The sequence below is a fragment of the Giraffa tippelskirchi genome, chromosome 11 (assembly GCF_054371585.1).
Source record: "Giraffa tippelskirchi isolate mGirTip1 chromosome 11, T2T-mGirTip1v1.2.pri, whole genome shotgun sequence".
NCBI classification, from domain to species: domain Eukaryota; kingdom Metazoa; phylum Chordata; class Mammalia; order Artiodactyla; family Giraffidae; genus Giraffa; species Giraffa tippelskirchi.
Genome location: NC_137285.1, coordinates 104,108,815 through 104,128,391, shown reverse-complemented (window position 1 = coordinate 104,128,391; position 19,577 = coordinate 104,108,815). Strand labels below are relative to the sequence as shown.

General features: G+C 58.7%; 1 protein-coding gene across 13 annotated transcripts in view; it reads right to left on the bottom strand.

Moving 5' to 3' along the window:
- PHLDB1 (pleckstrin homology like domain family B member 1) overlaps positions 1-19,577 on the bottom strand; it is a 48,479-nt gene that overhangs the window by 23,517 nt on the left and 5,385 nt on the right. For 7 of the 13 annotated variants that reach the window (XM_081541140.1, XM_081541143.1, XM_081541145.1 and 4 more), the window contains exons 2-9: positions 19,020-19,100; positions 18,233-18,356; positions 17,175-17,345; positions 8,996-9,121; positions 5,927-7,272; positions 3,087-3,368; positions 2,540-2,680; positions 2,294-2,431 (exon numbers count right to left, since the gene is read on the bottom strand). In XM_081541140.1, coding sequence (XP_081397266.1) covers positions 2,294-2,431; positions 2,540-2,680; positions 3,087-3,368; positions 5,927-7,272; positions 8,996-9,121; positions 17,175-17,345; positions 18,233-18,356; positions 19,020-19,079 — 2,388 coding nt within the window. In that variant the 5' untranslated portion in view covers positions 19,080-19,100. Of the gene's footprint in view, positions 1-2,293; positions 2,432-2,539; positions 2,681-3,086; positions 3,369-5,926; positions 7,273-8,995; positions 9,122-11,847; positions 12,120-17,174; positions 17,346-18,232; positions 18,357-19,019; positions 19,101-19,577 lie in introns of those variants that run through there. The other 6 variants (XM_081541141.1, XM_081541147.1, XM_081541150.1 and 3 more) reach the window with 1 other exon arrangement.

Here is a 19,577-nt window from a genome sequence, read left to right as displayed (position 1 = left end):
GACGGTGTCCGAAGCAAGGGTGTGGGTCCGGGAAGAAATGTTGGTCTCTTGGAGTCCCCTGAACTAGAAAGGTTTGGGTGGGTGCTACGAGGAGGCCCTCTGTTTTCTCTCCAAACCGCTCAAAGCCAAAGCTGGTTCCACATCACAAACCCAGAGCCTCCCTCTCCTGCCCCTCCCCTTCTCCCACTTGCCCAGAGACCAAAATTTAGCCCTGGAAAAAAAGGGTAGAATTGGTGAGGGTTAGATCCAGGGGTTGCATGTGAATTGCGAGCCGAGGATGTTAAAGCTACAGCAGTGCGGCGGAGGGGACCCCAACACAACCCCCTTGGCCTCCCCTACTCCTGCCCAGGGTGGGGGTGGGGTGCTGGCACTGCAGCCTGAACTTCAGCAGGATGAGGGCTGCAATTAGTTCGGCCGTCGCCATGGTAATAGGAGCCCCAGGAGTGGGTACAGAGAGGAGGTGGATGGCTCTGTCTGGGGTGAGATGACACCTCTGAGGGCAGAAAGGGGGATGAGGGGAGGGGCTGGTGAGTCACCCCCTCCGAAGGACAAGCAGAGGAGAGACTGTGATTACAGATTCCAAAGCCATAGTGGGGCCGTGGGCTGGGGCGGGGGGAGGCCGCAGCTGAGGGAACCTTCCCCATTGCCACCACCATGGCCACCACCATCTCCATCACCACCACCACCTCAAATAACTGGGCCCAGAGAGAAGGCAAAGTCCACACCTCCAGGCAATGCCAGGGCAATGAGAAATGAGGTTAGGCAGGTTCCTGCTAAAATGCTGAGCATCACCCCGGAGTCTTCATGCTTCCTCTACCCACCCCTCTGTCCATGAGGTCCCCACCCCCATCCAGGAAAGGGGGACATGATCAGGCCAGTTTCTGAGATCCAAGCACTTCCCCAGGCTTGGACTCAGCCTATGATGCCCTACAGGGGAGAGGCCTACCCCTTCTTCCCGCCCTCTGGTTGGAGTATCTGCAGTTGGAAGCCCCAGAGGAAAACTCAGAAGGGTAGCCACTGGGTGGCAGAGAGCCCCTGTCCACGCCCTCCCTGGCCATGCCACCACCACTGGACCTCCTTACCCCTCTGCTCAGGAGGGAAGGCAGATGATGGCTGGAGCTCAGCCTGCCTCTCCTCTGTGCAGGAAACTGCCAACAGGCTATGGAGACCACACCCTGGCTTTTCCAACTGAGAGGAGGTCTTCAGGCCGAGAGGCTTCTCAACCAAGCCAACCTCCCCCAATCTTGGACCCCTCCTGCCAATGCCCCCTTGAGAAAATTCAGCTGCACCCACTGTTTGTTCCTTTCTGATCAAAACCCTGGGGTCCCACACCAAGAAAGGAAGGAGGCAACATTAGACGGGAGAGGCCAAGGGCACACAGGTGCCCATGGAGTTAGTGCAAAAGCAGGCACGGCTCAGCCCTGCCTGGGTGGGTGGCACTGGCAGTTAGGGGCATGCAGAGAGCCCATGACAGTGATTAGAGAGGGCATTAGTGCAGGCCTGGTTGGTAAGCGTGGAGTTAATTTGGCACAGAATTTGGGAGTGTGGTTCTGGGGGCCAGAGCCAAAGCTCAAAAAATAAAAAATTAAAAAAAGGATGGGAGGGTCAAAGAATTTTTAAGAGCTTCAAAATTGAGAGGCAGGAGGAAGACACTCTCCAAAAAATCCAGAAGGAAAATTAATTCTTGGAAAAATACTGTCAAGTCCAGAAAGAGGTGGCCCTTCTCCACTTCGGAGCTTTTGGCACGTTGTTGGGCATCTTGGGAGTGGCTGGCATGGCCCCTGTGGGACAGAGCGGCCCCTGCAGGCTGGCAGGAAATCTGAAAGGGGCAGGGGCAGGAGCTGGGACCCCCTGGGATGGGAGGCTGCAGATCCTGAAGGCTCAGGGGAAGCAGAGACTTGAGGGCCATCTCCCAAAGTTCACATCCTGAGTCCCAGAGCCCTGCTTAGAGGGGATGTCCTCCAGTGCGGGGACTGGACCTGAATCACTCCCCAGCACCAGTCCCCTGGGCAGTGCTCACCACCCAAGAAGGGGCTTCGACACTTCCAAGAAGGGGCACAGAGGGCCCAGAACGGCAGGCACCCAGGCACCCAGAGGGAGAACAGAAACCCAGGCAGAGGAGACCCCAAACACCAGCCCAGACCCTGGCAGCACCCTCCACGCTGGTACCTTCCACCGAGGACAAGACCCCTGCCCCTGCAGGATGGACGATGAGGTAAGAGGTAAAGGGCACCTCTCCTCCTCTCCCAGGCCACTGGCACCCAGCATGGAGCGGGGCCAGGTTGTGGGTTACCTTGTCCCTCTCCTTCTGGATGCTCGTCTCCAAGGTCACCAGCTTCTCCTGCAGCTGGTCCACCGCCTTCTGCTCTTTCTGCAGCAGCGCCCGCTCGGCCTCCCTCTCCCCCTGCAGCAGTGCCCGCTCCATTTCTGCCTGCAGGCCACAGCAGGGACCACGTCAAGGCCCCTCAGGGCAGCTCAGGCCACGCTTGGGGTGATCACCGAGCCTGGGAGGAGTCCCGCCCAGGGCCCTTGCTCTCACCTCTCGGGCCGACTCTTGCAGCTGCTGCTCCAGCTCCTTCACCCGGACTTTGAGCTGCTCTACTCGCCCCAGCACCTGAGCCCGCTCCTCTTCCAGGGCCAGCACCTCTCCCTGGAGCTTGGCGCCGGGGGCATCCTCGTGCTGGAGGGGAGGGGGGCTGTCAGCTTGGGGGAGACTAGAGCCTCCAAGGACGAGACTAAGAAAATGGATCGCCGTGTCTCAGGACACTCAGAAGGAGCAGCTGGACTGAGAGGAGGAAATTACCCTCCCTACAAGGAGAGCAACACGACTGGGCTGCAAGGAATAACAACTCACCCCTGAGAGCCAGGCCTGGGTGGGGCCCAGAGGAAAGGTAGGTCATAAAGCATATTTATAGCTTGGGAAACTCATCAGCACCTCCCCCTCTTCCTTGCCTCCTCATTTCTACACTTCTCAGCCCTGGGTGTCCCAAACTTCCGTTACTGCCCCCTCGCAGGGCCTTGGTACCCACCACCCGTGCCTGCTTCCTTGGCCCCCGGCCCTGCCCCTGGCCTCCACTGGGTCCCACCTCCTGCTGGGTGCTCTCAGTACTGCTGCACTCCTCCTTGAGATTCTCCTCGTCTGAGCGCTCCACACTCTCCCACAGGCGCTGGGCGGCACCTCCAGGCTCCTCACTGCCACGCCCTGAGGCCCCAGTGCCCGCCGCGAGGCCTCGTGAGGGCCTCCGGCCGGCCAGGGCCAGGGCTGCAGCCGCCTCCCCTATGCTGGGCAGCTCCCCGGCCTCAGGTCCCCCGTCAGCCCTGCTGTACTCGGCGCACAGGTTCAGGATGGTCTCCAGGCGCTGGCGTTCCTGGGAGGGCGGATGGAGCAGGGCATGAGTGGACGGTCCTGGGGCCAGGAGGCTGCCTAGAACCAGGCTCAGCATCTTGTCAGGAGCGAGGACACGGACGCTAGGGGCTCAGACTCAGAATCAAGTCAGGAGAGCCCTGGCCCCAAGGTCTGGGGAGGCAGACGGAGGGAGGGCGGGTGCCCCAGAGCAGGCGGGGGGAACCAGGCTGTGTGCCCCTTGCCCAGGTGACCAGTGCCTCCTGCCTTCCTGTTTCCTCGCCCTTCTCATTCTGTTCCAAGGTAGGTTTCCCTGTGGACACACAGGGACACACTCAGGAACGCACGCTGGTGAGCATGTTCTTACTAAAGACCACGGTGAGAATACACATAAATACTTCAGGTGTTCATGCTGACACGGATACATGTAGATCCAAAGACACCGGGACCCACAGAGCCACCCCAACACAGCAGCACTGACACACACAAGGACGCAGCATGTGTGCTGGCCTGCAATAACAGGCAGGTACACACAGAGACACCAGCCCTGACACGCACGGACGCACACTGGCACACACTCACACAGATAAACACAGTCTAGCACATAGACAGGTGGGCACCCACACAGACGGGGCTGGAACACAGACGCGGGGGCCCACAGGGACCTGACACAGGTTCACACGGTGAGGCGCTCAGTGCACATACACCCTGCTGCGGTCCTCACTCCCGTCTCGGCTCCCCGTCACCTCTGGCAGCTCTCCGCTCCCTGCCAGCATGGTGGGCTGCTGCCCAGGTCCCTGGCCCAGCCACTCCATCTGCCCCGTCCATGTACAAAGCCCACCCGACACCTCCCGGGGGCCTTGGAGGTGAAGGCGGGACACTACAGGCATGCCCCATCTCCCACTCATTACACCCCAGACCTGGAGCTTCCCCCAGGCTCCCTTGGCTCCCTGGCGTCCCACAACCTCTGGCGTCTCTCACCACAGTTTGGTCAGGAACCCCCCCATATACTTACCCAGCTTCCCTCCTGCTGCTTGCCCAGTTCCATGGCACGAAAACCAGGAACAGAATCTCAGCACCCAGGAGGCTGGGCCAGTGCCCCCGCCTCCTGCCCCAGGACCCAGATAAGCAGCCTGGTGAGATGGGAGGAGCGGGGCAGCAGCCTCCGAGATTTAAAGTGGCAGGTGGGGCAGGTCAGGGCTGGTGAGGCACCTGGGGGTGGGGTGGGGGCGGTGGGGGGAAGGCTGAATGGAGTTGAAGGAGGCTGGGCCCACTACTCTGCCTGCACCAGGTTCATTGTCCCCTCCAGGATGAGACCTCAGGGCGGGCCAAGCATTCTTGTCTAGGCCAAGGCACAAACAGAAGATATGGCCATGGAAGAGACTGGGGGGCCCTGCCTCGTCCTTCCCTGACCACCCCCCCCTACACACACTGTCCCACACCCTCACCTCACCCAAAGCCATCCTAGCCTCTTCCAAAAGGGCTCCAGACAAACCTCTGTTGACCCTCCTCCTTAAACCAATCCTTGGGTCCCGGGGCCCCCACGGACCCTGCTCTCCAGCTCACAAGGGAGAGAGGGAAGAAGCTAATTCCCTGTGCATATGCTCCAGGGTATAGACACCAGCCAGAGCCCCCAAGCTCCCTGCGCTATCTGGGGAATCCCAGCCCCCACCCAGCTCAGATGCCATCTCCAGGACAGCTGCCCAGAGCCACACCCAGCCCCCAAATACACCCATGCATGCATGTGCGTACACACACACACACACACACACACACACACACACACACACACACACACACACAATTACTATCACACAGACTGGCCATGGATCAGCCAGGGTTGCCTGTAGTGTTTTCTCCTTCTCCCCCATCTCCAGATGATCCTGCATAGGCCAAGGTGAGCAGCTCCCACCCACTGAGAGAGGCCTAAGAGAAACAAATGGCAACCCACTCCAGTATTTTTGCCTGGAAAATTCCATGGACAGGTAGTCTGGCAGGCTCCAGTCCACGGGGTCATAAAGAGTCAGACATGACTGAGTGACTAAACAACCACAACAACAAAGAGAAGCAAAAAAGAAGGACCAGAGGCTTTTTTAAAGAAAAGCCTGAAGAAGACAGGAGAGAAAGACAGGAAACTTGGCTTCCAAGTCCAGTTCTGCCAGGAACTGTGTTGTATGCTGTGTGACCTTGAACAGACCCACTCCCCTCTCTGGGCTTCAGCCTTCTAATCATTAAGCCCTGCATTCTCAAACTGAGAGGTACAAAGCCTCATCCATTTTCCTAGAGCTTCCCTGTATTCCAATAAATCATGTGAAATGTTAATTTGTACATGAAAACAAACACTGTGTTACAGAATAAATGCAAAGTTAGCATGCATTTGAAATAAGGCCTTAGAGACTTCAAAGGAAAGTCTTCAGGGAACCAGAGCCTTGGCACCCAGGTCACTGCGGTGTATCCTGGAAGTGGAGAAGCCTGGGAAGCCCAGGCTTTGTCCACGCGCCCCTCCCTCCTTGCCAGCTGGCCCGCCCACAACCTGGCAGAGCCCCTGTGGTGATGCCTGCAGCCTCCCTGGCATGCGCTCACCAGCCTCTCCATCTCCTGCTCCCGAAGCCGCTCTTGGCGCTGCCGCCGGTGGTACTCCAGGAGGTCATCCTCATTGTCACTGATCTCCGTGATGCTGTTTTTCCGCTCCCGGGTGACAGGCACCCGCAGGTCCCCACTGGAGAGCTTCCTCTGGGCGCGGGGGCTCTGGCGGGGTGAAGCCCCAGTCAAGGAGCCCAGACTGTAAGCCGGGCTCAGCCTGCCGCTGAAGCTGCCCTTGCGGGGGGCTAGGGACTCCCCGAGTGTGGGCGAGGGGCTCCGTGTTCTACGGCCCCGGGCCCCCAGCGTCAGGGAGAAGTCCTCCGGTGAAGCCCCGTGGGCTGCCCAGCGCCGGGGGCGGGGACTCTCTGCCACTTCCCTGGTTAGTTTGGGATCTGGGGCGGTCCGGGTGGGCATGGGGGAGAGAGCCCTGCGGGACAGAGATGGGCTCAAGGGAGGCAGTTCTCGCATGCTGTCCAGGCCCCGCCGGCCTAGGCGGGGGCTCTCTGGAGGCTGCAGGGTGCGGGTGGCTGAGCCATCAGAAAATGTTCGGCCCACCAGCTGGCGTGAGGGGCTGGTGGTCAGCACCCGCTCAGTGCCTGGTGGCTCCCGGAAAGGGCTGGGAGGGCGGTCCTGGAGCGTGCCAATCTTGTTTCGGGGAGCAGGGACTGGCGGCTGGAACTTGGGGCTGCCAGGAATGCTGGTGGGCGGGCCCCGGGCACCAGAAGCCGGGTATTCACTCAGGCTGATCGCCACCACAGGCAGCTGCCCACCCGGCCGGGGGCTCTCGGTGGCTCTGCGGGCCTCAGCCAGGACAGTGGCTGCAGGGCTGTCTGTCAGCAGACCTCGGAGACCAGGGCTGGGAGGCCTCTCATGACCCCCCTTCCTGCCCAGCCGGGGGCTCTCGGAGGGGCGAGTGCCGCTCGGTCGGGACTGTGGGGGCTGCAGGGCCAGATGGTAGCTGGAGGACCGGGCGGGCACCAGGGGGGGCAGGGAAGGTGCTGGTTCCTGCCCACTGGGTGAGTGGCTGGCACAGCTCCCACTACTGGCTGGCGAGGAGAGTGGAGAGAAGGCCGGAGAGGTGTTCTCATAGCTGGAGCCCACAGACATGGCGCCAGGGCTGGTTGGGGGGGACAGCAGGTAGCGCCCACCATTGGCCATTGGTGACAGTGGGGACGTTGCAGCAGGCTTCTTGCCAGCAGCTCCAGGCTCCTCTAGCACCAGTGAGTCCATGATTTCCTGCAGGTCCTTCTCAATAGAGCTCACCAGGGAACTGTGGCTGCCACAGGCAGAGGGTCCCCGGGTTGCAGGCTGCGGGGTGTGGTTCCCGTTCACCAGGCTCTCTGATTCTGTGAAGGGAATGCAAACAGCCTCAGGCCCCATCTTCAATTCCTGGGCCCTAGGGAGCTGCAAATACACAAGAGCCAGCTCTCCCTACCTCCTGCTAGCAGGGCGGAGCTGCCAAGGCCCTGGAAAAGCAGCCCGGAAGTCTCAGTCCCAGGGCCAGCTCTGCCACTGACCTGCTGCTGCACCACCTTCCCCAAGTCGCCTGCTCTTGGTTTTGCCTTCTGTAAAGGAAGAACGCTCCTCTGGCTCTAACATTTTATGACTTAGGACAGAGCTGGCAACAGTGCCGGGCACTTCTAGGTTCCTCCCTGTCTTGGTTTCCCCAACCTCCTTGACCTCTCCTTCAGAAAGGGCAGGCATGCATTCTACAAGAGCAGGGGGGCATGCTAGGGAGCGGGCCAGAAGCCAGAAGTTCCAGGGGGTCCCCGTTTATTAGGACATGAGCGCCTCCCAACACAGCAGCCAAGACCCAGGAAAACGTACAGACACACACACACACACACACACACACACACACACACACACACACACACACACACACAGCCTCCAGGGTGCAGCACCACTTTATCCAATCAGAGGCAAGGGAGGGGCCTGGCCCTGAAGGCCAGTTCCTCGAAGCCAGGCTGGCCAGCAACTAGGTGCAGCTCAGGGCCTCCAATTAGACCATTAAGCCACGCCGGCAGGAGCCTGCTTTTGCCCTGCCCCAGCCCTCATCAACCAACCAGGAGTCTCTGGAACCAGTGCCCCAAACAGCTGAGGGAGTGGCATGACAATCTAAGGTAGGGTAGAGCTACCCAGGGAGCAGACTGGGAGCCCAGGCTTCTGAGCCCCCAAGGGCCTAGTATACAGGAGGCAGAGGAGAAGGGAAAGCTTCTGAAAGCCTGAGTCTGGTCCAAAATTATGGGAGCTGTGTGGGACCAAGGCAGAGGGGTTGCCATGGATACTGGTGACCCCAGTGATGACCCATCTTTCCTCAGATCCCCAGGCAATCCATTGAAACCATTGATGCCAGCCTACTAGATGTACCTGAGACATGCGTCCACCTGTCCCAGTACCATGTTGACTCCTGTCACCCCACAGCCATCTGAATGCCTGTGCAAGGTCTGGGGTGGCAGGCCTACAGGCAGCCTCCTGGTCTGCACCACCCCCACAAGGCAGCTGGGTTGAGCTGGGGGCTGTGCTGGTTCCCTGGGACAATCACCGACTCTCCTCTAGGGATCAATAATTCACACACAAAGTGCAGCTGCTCCACTGAGTCATCAGCTGGCATGGCATGGCATGGCCTGGGGGTAGGGCAGAGCCCAAAGACACGATCCCAAGCAGGTGGGATCCCCCCCTAGAGCTTACAGCATCTCAGTCTGATGCTTCCTTCTGCCCCCTCAGGCCACCCTCAAGGGTAAGGATCCCTGGTGGTGACATAAGAGGGTCAGGGTCCCAGACACTGAGGTGGCACCGTCCAGGACAGTGGGACACAGGCTGGCAGAGCACCCCCCCACCCCTCAGGCACATGATTCTCCCCAGTTCCAGCTAAGCAGCACTTCTTGGATCTCTCCCCATGGCCAGACTGCCTGGCACTTTCCCCCAGTGGCCCATGGCAGGTGGCAGCAAGCCCAGATCATGGGTATTGTCCCACTCTGACACTACAAGTGTGGCTGGAGTGGGCAAGGGGGAGGACTGTCCACGGGGTGCCACCAAACCAGCCACCTGCCCCATCTGGGTACCTACCTGGGCCAGGACCATAGGGGGGGCCAGGGGCCCGGCCCCCTGCCGGGATCATGCTCTTCATCCACTTGGCTTCAGCTGGGTGGTTAAAGCGGAGGAAGGTGGACTGACCCAGGCACAACATGCAGCCTGCATAGAAAGCACACGCTCAGAAGGGCAGGGCAGGGCAGGGCTGAGGCAGCCTTCAGCCTGCAGCACCGGCAGGCTCACCCTAGGCTCCTAAGAGCCATCCCCACCTGCACTCCCAGCAGCCACATGGTCCACCCCTGACTCAGCCCGTGCCTGAGGCCCCAGCCCGGCTCCACAGCACACGGCCAAATGGAAAGAGCACTGGCTTGTAAGTCCTAGTCCTAAATTTTCTTCATTACCACCTGTGAGATCTTCAGGGAAAGTCACTTCACCTCCCTGAGTCTAATTCTCTCAGCAGAAAAATGAGGACAATACCACTGACTTGCAGAGTTAAAAAAGACAGTGTATGCCAGTACTCTGTCAATGGAAAAGGCTCTCCAGAGAACACAGACCCCCATGTGCCCCCACCCAACCTGGACTCATGATCCATCTATCTGCCCCTTGGGTGGAAGGGTCAGTTCGAGAGGCAGCAACTTCCAGGATCAAGCTCTGAGATAGGAGATGGGGAAACACACCATGGATTCATCAGATGCCCCAGTCACCCTTTCTGACCGTTGAAAGCGACTGCTGCCCTCTTTCTCTCTGTTGAAGCATTCTGTGGCCTGACATCGTCCCGCTCCGTGGACTCTCCTGCAGTGTAGCCAAGCCTAGGCCAATGGGCCCAGCCTCCGCCAAGCACATTCCCAGGCAGTAGACACAAGCCCAGTCCTGCCCAGGAAGTGCGAGTGCATGGGAGGGGGAGGGCATAGGGGAGTCAGAAAACGTAGCCAGGGGCACTGGGAGTGTGCACGGCGACAGGTGTGCCCACAGCACCTAAGCCTGTCTGGCAGAACTCCTCTTCCCGCCACACCAGGGGCTGGAGCGCTCCTGCCTAAGATGCTCTTTTGGGAGAAGCCAGAGACCTGGTGCTCTCTATCACCCACCCTTCCAATCTGTCCACATCCTTGGCCCTTGGCCCCAGGCTCCTGTCTACCCAATCTGCTGCCACTTGGCACCCCAAGCTTCATGCCAGTCTGAGCTAAGACTGGCAGGGAATTCTACATTCCTGGACGCTGAGACAGTTCAACTCAGGCAGGCCACAGGGGTATGGGGTATCCCGGGCCACGTGGGGTACCTTGGCGGGCCCCCCACTGAGAAGCTCAGCAGCCTGTTGTGGGGGGGACCCTGGGTATTGCCAAGGATGGGGGCTAGCAGTCTAAGAAACCCACAGGAGATAACATAGTAGACAAAACCGCCCACTTCGTTGGTACACCCACAGGCCCTCCCAGGCAGGCGGGCACAAACAATTCTAAAGGCTGATGGGTGGTTAGGAAAGGAGGGAGCCTTCCCTGCCAAGCCACCAATCAGAGGAGCTGATCACAGAGTAATTATAACCGGAATAAATATTAGCCAGCCACACCGTCCACCTAATTACAACCACAGCTGTTTCAGACAGAACCCTGCCATTCCCATCCCCCTCCTTCCAGCCATTTAACAAGCTAATTAATGATGAGTTCGCAGGGTCTAGACAGACCCACTCAACCCTAGGTTGACTGGGGCCGGAGGGGGGCGGGCAGAGGGGGGCAGCTCAGGAGCCTGACCACATAGTCCAGACTGGGAAGGACTGGGGAGCCTGGGTGGATTCCAGCCCATCAGTGCCAGGCCCACCCAAGGAGGCCGTAGGCAGGTAGGGACCCTCAGCTCTGGCTCCTCTAGCTGTGAGTCCCCTGTCCCCTCCTCTGCCCCTCACCCTCCTCTATACAAGGGGTGTGGCCACGCTGCCTCGGGGCTATAAATAGGTGATGCCAGGCAGCAGAGCTGGATCTGTATTAATAGAGTGGGCAGGAGGGCAGCAGGACTGATTGTAGCCCAGCTCCTGCCCAAATTAACTTTCTATTTGCACTCAGGGGCCCCAGACATTGCCCCTACTCTTGTCCCCCAGGGGCCTGGCCAGCCTGTTTCTGGGAAGAAACCTCCTCTCTGCTCACTCCTGCCCTGCACCGCCAAAGGTCAGCCCACGCAGGAAGCCCCAGAACCCCTCCTCATCCAGGCAAAGTTGCGTTCCTGTCCCCCCTCCCCAAAGGGGCTCAGGTCCCAGCTGTGTGCAGGTGGGTAAAGGAGCTGCACATCTGGAGGGGAAAAAACGGAGCTAAGGAGAGGGTGGGTCCTTTCTCTGAGAGATGCAGGGGGCCACTGCACACAAACACACCTACACACTCAGAAACACACAGACGCACCCAGAGAGGAGCAGACAGGCTCACACACTCAGAGCGACAGTCAACTGCCCTGCTGGCCACACAAACAGAATGAACTGGCCTAAAGGAAGCTGGGTATGGGGAAGACCGGAGAAAGGGCCTTGGCTCCTTCCATCAGAGACCCCTCTTCGCCATTAAGACAGGCTCCCCTAGTCCTAACTGGGACCCCTCTACCCCATAGAGAGGCAGGTCCCACGGAGGGGACCACCGAACGCGGGTTGGGAAAGATGAAGTCTGCCCCGCTGAGGAGTGGCCCCGAACCCAGGCGCCCCACTTGGATATGTTCAGGGCTCTCTCGCGCGCTCTCTCTCTCTCTCTCTCTCTCTCACACACACACACACACCAGACTCTCGCAGCCTCAGGCTCCCAAAGTGGGCTGGGGACCCGATCCCCCTCCTGGCATGCCTCCCCACCCCCTCCACGCCCCTCCCTGCCCGAGCTGCTCCGCGCCGGGCTGCCGGGGCTGCGGCGGCCGGGGGGCTGAGGACTCACCACCGAATTCGGACCTCCGCACGGCTCGCCCCAGCTAGCCCCGGCCCTCCAGGTCCCCGGCCCCCCCGGGCCTTTGAGGGGGCGGGCCGACCTCCTGCCGCCGGCTCCCGGCTCGGAGCGGCGAGGTAGCGAGGCGGCGAGCAGCCACCAATGCCCGGGGAGGGGCGGGCCGGCCACCGGCGGCGGGGGAAGGGAGCCAGGAGGGAGGGACAAAGGAGAGGAGGAGGGGAAGAGGAAGTGATGGAGGAGCGGAGGGGAGCGGGATGGAGGGCGCGGGGCGGGGCGCGGCGGGGGACGCGCCGACGGAGCCCGCCAGGGGTCCCGCAGTCCGGGGCAGGGGCAGAAGTGCGGCGGGGAGGAAGCGTTCACGAGAGAGGACAGAGAGAAGGAAAGGGAAGGGACAGACACAGAGGCCAGAGAGTGAGGAGCCAGGAGGCAGAAGTGAGGAGAAGCGGGGTCTCATGAGAGCCCTCTGCGGTGAGAAGTCACCAGACGCCAGGAAGGGGCCAGGCAAGCCCCCAGGTCAGCGTGGGCAGGCTGGCCTCGGTGACGGCAGAGGTTAAGCTCTGACATTCCACGGCTCCATGGATTAGAGAGAAGCCGCAAGCCAGTCAATCCTAAAGGAAATCAACCCTGAATATTCACTGGAAGGACTGATGCTGACGCTCCCGTACTCTGGCCACCTGATGTGAAGAGATGACTCCCTGGAAAAGACCCCGATGCTGGGAAAGATTGAGGGCAGAAGGAGAAGGGGGCTACCGAGGATGAGATGGTTGGATGGCATCACTGACTCGAAGGACATGAGTTTGAGCAGACTCCGGGAGATAGTGAAGGACAGGGAAGCCTGGCGTGCAACTGGGGTCGCAGTCGGATACGACTGACCAACTGAACAACAATATATTAGGGAAAAGAGTGAAAGTCCCAGGAATCCAGCCAGGTCACTGGACCCAGCTCTGGCCTTCAATCTGCCACTGTGACAAGTGGGAGTTCAGGCCGAGGCAGTGCTCTGTGAACAGTCTTGAGTCTAGCTCCTGTCTCCACCCTATACACCTCTTCCTTTGCCCCCACCCACCCACATTCCCAGCAGTTCACCTCACCCCATGACCCAAACTGGACCCAGGCACTGCCTCTTCCAAGCCAGCCCATTTCCTTGGGTTCCAGAAGCCAACTCACCCCATCCCAACCACAACCAAGTGTGCAAAGAGCTCCAGCAAAGAGCTTGCCCACCCCAAGGAGGTACCTTCCCATCTGGAAACAGTGCCACCCACCTCTGGAGCCCCTGGGACCATGCTGAGGTTCTGGGCCAGGCATAGTACCCACCACCCAGCCTCAGTCCCAGAAAATTCCTCACATTCCAGGACCTGGCCTCTGGACACCAGAACCTTAAGGGATACGCTGTGTTCCCTCAGACGTCCTCTGTACGCTCAGAGCTCACACAGTCCCACACATTTCCTCTCAAATACACACCAACACCTGCTCAGCCAGACACCACTCAACTGTGCATGCTCTGAATCACACAGACACCCCAGTTAATGTGTCTCAAACACATTTATTCTCCAACACACAACCCCTCAGGCACCAGTTCCTCTCTTGGTTCCACACTCACTCAGGCACAGATAGCCTTTCCCTCAGTCTTGGAGAGACTCTGAAATCAAAAGTCCACCTCCTGGGACTTCCCTGGTGGTCCAGTGGCTAAGACTCCACACTCCCAATGCAGGGGGCCTGGGTTCAATCCCTGGTCAGAGAACTAGATTCCATATGGGGCAACTAAGACCTGGAGCAGCCACATAAATAAATATTTTTAAAATATTTTTATTTATTTATTTGACTGCACCAGGTGTTAGTTGCAGCACATGGGATCTAGTTCCCTGACCAGGGATCAAACCCCAGACCCCTGCATTGGGAGCACAGAGTTTTAGCCACCAGACCACCAGGGAAGTCCCAATAAATAAGTATTTTTAAAAAGCCATTTCCTTCCATAAAAAAAAAGTCAACTTCCTTAGAGAAACAATCAAACAATTTTTCTATCCTCGCTGAACACCTACCCACACTGCCATACTACACACACGCGTGCATGCACGCACACGCATGCACACACACTCACACACTCACATGTGCACAGGCAGCTCATTCCCCTTCTGAAGGAAAAAGGAAAACCATATAGGGTCAAATGCAAAATAGGGGGAGGCTTAAAAAAAACCTCCTCAGGAAATGTGATTCATCGGTCTGGAAACTGTGACGGCCAGCTGGACAGACCCAGACAGACACAGAAGACACTGCCAGGGAGAAACAGGGCAGGAGGCAGGCACACAGAAGTGGGGAGCTAGAAGCTTTTGCTTTTTCTCTCCTTCCTTTGAGCTTTATTAGTCGAGATCTTTATCAGTCTCATCACAGAGGACAGTCAGAGGCTTCCCTCCCATTTCACAGAAGGAATAACTGACAGCTGGGTGGAATAGGAGACTCATCCTGGATCCCAGAGGGAGGCAGCTGTATTACTCAGGAATCCTGGCTCCAGCCGCATTCCAAGGAGCCTCCTGGCTGGCCCTCCCAGAAGCCCCTACCCACCAGCAAGGGGCCTGGGGAGCGAAGGAGACTCAGAAGAGGCTCAGAGGCAGGGGCTGGCAGCAAATGCTCCAAGAGGGTAGGGGACCTTCTGTCTAGACAGCCTGGGCCCCGCGCTGCGTGGCTTTCTGGGTCCTTCCCTACTGGGTCCCCTCCCGGATCTTTCTTGTGGGCTGGCACTGTGGTCTCAGGGTGGGGCAGCCTTGACCCAGATTGAGATTCCTCCTCATTTCCTTGGTCCTCTTCCCAGCTCCATCCACCTCTTGCTCTGTAGAGAGAGGGCCCCCTGGGATGTCCCAAGGTACCTGGGGACAAGACTGGAAGCAGGATCTTCCTGGTTCCCTCCCGTCAGGGCCCCATGGCCATAGCTCTCGCTCAAGTTGGCGTTGGCATCTGTTTTCTGCCTGCTTCCCCCCTACCCCGCCCCTGGCCCAGGCATATATATTCTTGCTCGAAGAGCCTGTTACTGCCACTCGGCTCGCTATGACGTGTGCCTCTCCAAGTTGCCTATGGCTGGGCACAGTGCCCAGAATGATGCAGCCAAGGACCGGCCCAGCCAGAGAGGGCTCCTTGTTATTTCTAGGGTAGTCCTCTGGTTTTTCAAAGAGGGGGTCCCCCCCCAACCAAGGCTGGATCAGGGAACAAGACAGGGAAAATGGTTCTCTTGCACATAGGCCAGTGGTCAGTGAGTTCTCCTATCTTCACAGGAGCACACCCGTGGATGGTTTGGTACCACCAGCCCTGAGTTCACCCTGCCCCCCAGTTGAACACTCTGATCCATAAACACAGGGCAAGACACAAACACAGAGATACACAAGTCTAGAGTCACAAACACATCCGGAGATACATAAACACACTCCAGCTACACAGACACACAGAGATAGCACTTGCACCCCCGAGCCACCCAGTTTCCAGGGAAACGCACTCCCAAGAATGTCCGGAGTGGGGCCAGGCCGGGCCGGGCTTGGTGCCTTGCTCCAGAGATGAGACAAGGAAACCCTCAGCTCCTGGAGCCCAGGGGAGGGGCAGTGCTGGGGAGAAGAACACCCGTTCCTTTGTGCCTCTGCCTACCCCTCCCCAGGCTGCCAAGCTTCTGAGACAGGCTAGCCTAGACAAGGCAGCTATGGGGTGGGAGGCAGGGAAAGGGAAGGGGGTTTAGGGTCAGGAGAGAGTGGGAGGGTACATACTTGGCAGGGTGGGCTTCTGGCTAGGGAAGAGTTGAGGGTCACTTGGGCCACAGGAAATGCCTGAGGATTCCATCTCAGCCCAGGCCCTCCCTCTTCCCATGGAGCTAAATGCTGCCCTGGGAAGACCAGGCGGGAGAGACCTGCAGAGCATGGGTTCCTCCACCCTGCTCACAACACACAGGGGCAGAGTATTCTTGCCCAAGAACATGAGGGATTTGGGGGTGGGCTCTTTCTCCAGCCTTCTCTGAACTCTGCCCCTGCCTCTCCTTGCTGCTCTGCGGTCTCACTCTCATGTACCCAAATCTTGGGGAAGACGCTCTCTTTGAAATGGAAGAGGACGATCTGGAGCCAGATGGGAGCACAGCCAAAGCCCCAGTTTATGGGGGGTCCCCCCTTAGTTGGAGTCCAGATAAGCCCTGGAAGAGATGAGGGCCTGTTTGCTGCTGCTGATGGAGTCAGCGGTCCCCTCATCACACCCCCCCAAGGGTAGGTCTTCTGGGTCTGCCTTGAAGGGAGAGACCCCAAGGGGTATGAAGAGAAGGAGAGGGAAACAATGGCGTGAGTGGGATTTCCACTACCAAGGAGCTTCCAGCCGGTAAGAGGTGTGAGTGTGCTTAGTGGCTCAGTCATATATGACTCTTTGCAACCCTATGGACTGTAGCCCACCAAGCTCCTCCGTCCATGGGATTTCTCGGGCAAGAATACTAGAGTGGGTAGTATCCCCCTCCAGGGGATCTTCCTGACCCAGGGATGGAACACACGTCTCTGGTGTCTCTTGCATTGGCAGGCAGATATTCTTTACCACTGACCCCAGAAAACACTGCCAGGGCACTGGTCCTCCTACTTAGAGCCGGGCTTAGTCCAAAGCTCCCATTCTTTACGGCTACCCAAGCCCACTTTTCGCATCCCCCTAATATGATGCTTCACTGTATACACTGATGCCCAGGGCAAACACACCTGGTCTATCAAAGTGCTACCTGGGCCAACCCCTTCCTTACCTGCCTAGTCACCATAGCAACTGGAGGCCCAGTTTTTAGAGCTCCCTTATACGACAGAGCGACCTGTCCCTTTGGGAAACAGGGTGGTAAAGACATTCGTGACCCAGAAGCTGTTGTCAACAGTGTTTTAACAGGAGTGAGCATGTCCTTGGATTTTTTTGCCCTTGTCCCATCCCCATTGTCCTGCTCTCCCCAACCTCAAGGGCTTTTTAGAACACCTCCCTCTTGGCATCGTGGAACCATGCCATTGTTCCCCTCGCTGCTGCTCCAGCTCTTCTCCCCTAACAACCACTAACGACTATTGCACAGCTCCCCGTGTCCTCCGACAGCAGGCAGGGGAACCCCTTTTCTCTCTTCCCACCACGGTGTGAGAGAGAGGGTGGGTCGACCAGAGAAAAGCCTGTCTGGATGCTGGCGGGGGTTTTGAAACGCACCTGATCCAGATGCACCTGAGCACCCCACCCCCAACTTGGCCACTCAGGCAGTTACCATGGCAACCAAAACAGCGGGCTTCTCCTGCACCTGTCATGCACAAGCTTTTAAACAGAGGCTCCCTGGCTTCAGGGCTGTTAGACCTTACCCTGAGTGAGCCGAGTGGGCTGCCGGACGGGGAGCCCATCAATAGTGCAGGCATTGCCGCAGGGGTAGAGGGTGAGGGTGCCCCGCAGGTTCTCGATGTAGCAATGCTCCGGAGCCAGGCCTGGACCCTGCAGTGAGATGTCCCTGGCCGCAGAGCCAATCACGGTCCTCCCTGAAGACAGGAGGCAACTGTCAGAGGGCCGGTCCAGGCTCAGGAGGCAGGGAGGACCTGGGAGGGCCACGGTGGGACCTCCTACTCCAGGGAGAATCACCGCCCACACCATGTGGCCCCTGAGTGGTGGAGACAGCAAGGGGTAGAAGCCCTTCTCAGCCCCAGAAACAGGAAGGCCCAGAGGGCACAGAGGATCCTCAGACTTAGCAGGAGCTTCTTCTGCAGAATTCCCTTAGTCCCCCCAAGCCCCTCTCCCCAGGACCTTTTTCTCCTTCCCTATCTTCTCTCATCTTTTCTTCCAGCTCTCCCTTCCCCCTCCTCTCCCTCCCTTCTGCCACCTGCAACCCTTGCCTTCCTCACACCCCGCCTCTCCCCAGCCCCTGGAGGGAGAGAGCTCCTGGACTGGTATTTGGAGAATGTGGGGAATGTAGTATCACCCGGGCAACAAGTGCAGCCAGGAGAGGAGACAGGAAGGGCAGAAGCTGCAAGGTGGAGGGGGCTGTGCCAGGGCCTAACTCGGAGGTCTGCCCCATGCCCATCTTGCCCATCTCTCCAGCTCCACCAGCACCTTCTCTCCGGCCAGGCATGGCCCTGGAACGGAGCCCCCTTTCTTCTTGGCTACACTGGGCTCACCTATTTCAGGGCTCTCCTCCTGATTTCTAAGCTGCTCTTTAATCCCAGTCATGGAGCCAGATTAGTCTGGCGAGGCATAGACAAGGGAAGCAAGCTGGGGGGTTGGGGGGGGCATTGTGACATGGCCTCCCATTTGGGGGAGGTGAACACTGCCAGTAGGTAGCAAGAGGGGTCCCCGCACACATGCCTGGATTCCCAAGCAGGAATGTCTGTGAGGATGGAGGGGTGGCAGGCAGGATGCACCCCAGACTCACCTTCCTCCAGCGGGAGAAGGGTGATGGCCGTGCTGAGCCGCCCGCTGCCCAGGCTCACCAGATGGGGTTTGTCCGTCTGCACTTTCAGCCCTTTGCCTGTTTCGATCAGGTCCAAGGGTCCTTTCTGCAGGTGGTGGAGGGAGGGGATGAGCATCATGAGAGAGTCCACGCTGGCACCTTGGCACCCTAGTCCCAGTCACACCAGCACTGTCTCCAGCGCCTGCCCTCTCTAAAGGGCTCTGTAGGTGTCGAAAGGCTTAGCACAAAATCTTGGGCGAGCGATATTCCGTTAAATTGTAATTAGATCTGAATCTAGGCCACTAACTCGTCCCACTGGATTTATCTGAAGTCTTGGTTTAACTGCCCCTTTTGTCTATTAGGACAGAAACAAGAAGAAAGTAAGGAGAGCTGGGAGGGGTTTGCTAAGAGTTGGGGCGGGGGCGTGCTATAGAGGGGACCAATCAAAACTTATCCCTGTAGACTTGTCCATGGCAATCCACTTGACCATGGCTTGCCCCTGTTAAACTGAATTACAAGAGAGGGCAGGGCGGAAATGGATACAGTTCCCAGTCAATCTATAAACCACTTCCTGACTTTCAAAGGGTATTTTCTGGGTGAACCAATTAACCTAATTCAGCCAAAGACTTAGCTGTGAATAGACTTGGGACCTGGGGACGAGCATGGAGGTAGTGTGGCTCTCATCCTTGAGCTGGGACCACAGGGAGGTAGAGGAGCCGACCGGTCCCCACCAGACCGCCCTCTTGCCCATGGCCCCAACCTTGCTCACCTGCACCAGGCCCGGGGTCTTACATCCAGGGCCCATCTGGTTCCTACTGAGAGTGTCCATGGTCCTGGGGCCCCAGAGCTCCTGTGAACACAGCAGAAAACAGGTGAGGCAGAGAGGCCAGGGCAGACGGGGCAAGGAGTGAGTTCTGCAGCGGTGTTCTCAGGGCAGGAGCAATGTCACCGCAGCTCCCAGCAAGCTCCTGCTGAAGGAGACCCGGAGGCAGTTCAGGAGCTTGGGGGTGGTGGGGCCGGTTGGGGGGGGGAGGGGGCGGTGCCACATCTTAAGCCCCAACACAGCGTCAGCGTGGATGCTACCCCACCACACCGGCCCTGACCCCCCACACACAGAGCCCCGCTCCAAAAGTCCTATAGGGCCCAGACCGTACGCTGGTCTCTCTTGCCTCTGTCAGCCAGGACCCAACCTTAGCAGCTGAGGACCCTCGGGCATCTGAAGCCATAAGAAGGTGGGGAAAATCTACCTTAGAGAGGAAAGCTAGCTCAAGGCGGCCCCTCCAGGGACACTGGTAGACAGGGGGCCCCAGGCAGGTGGCATGGCTGA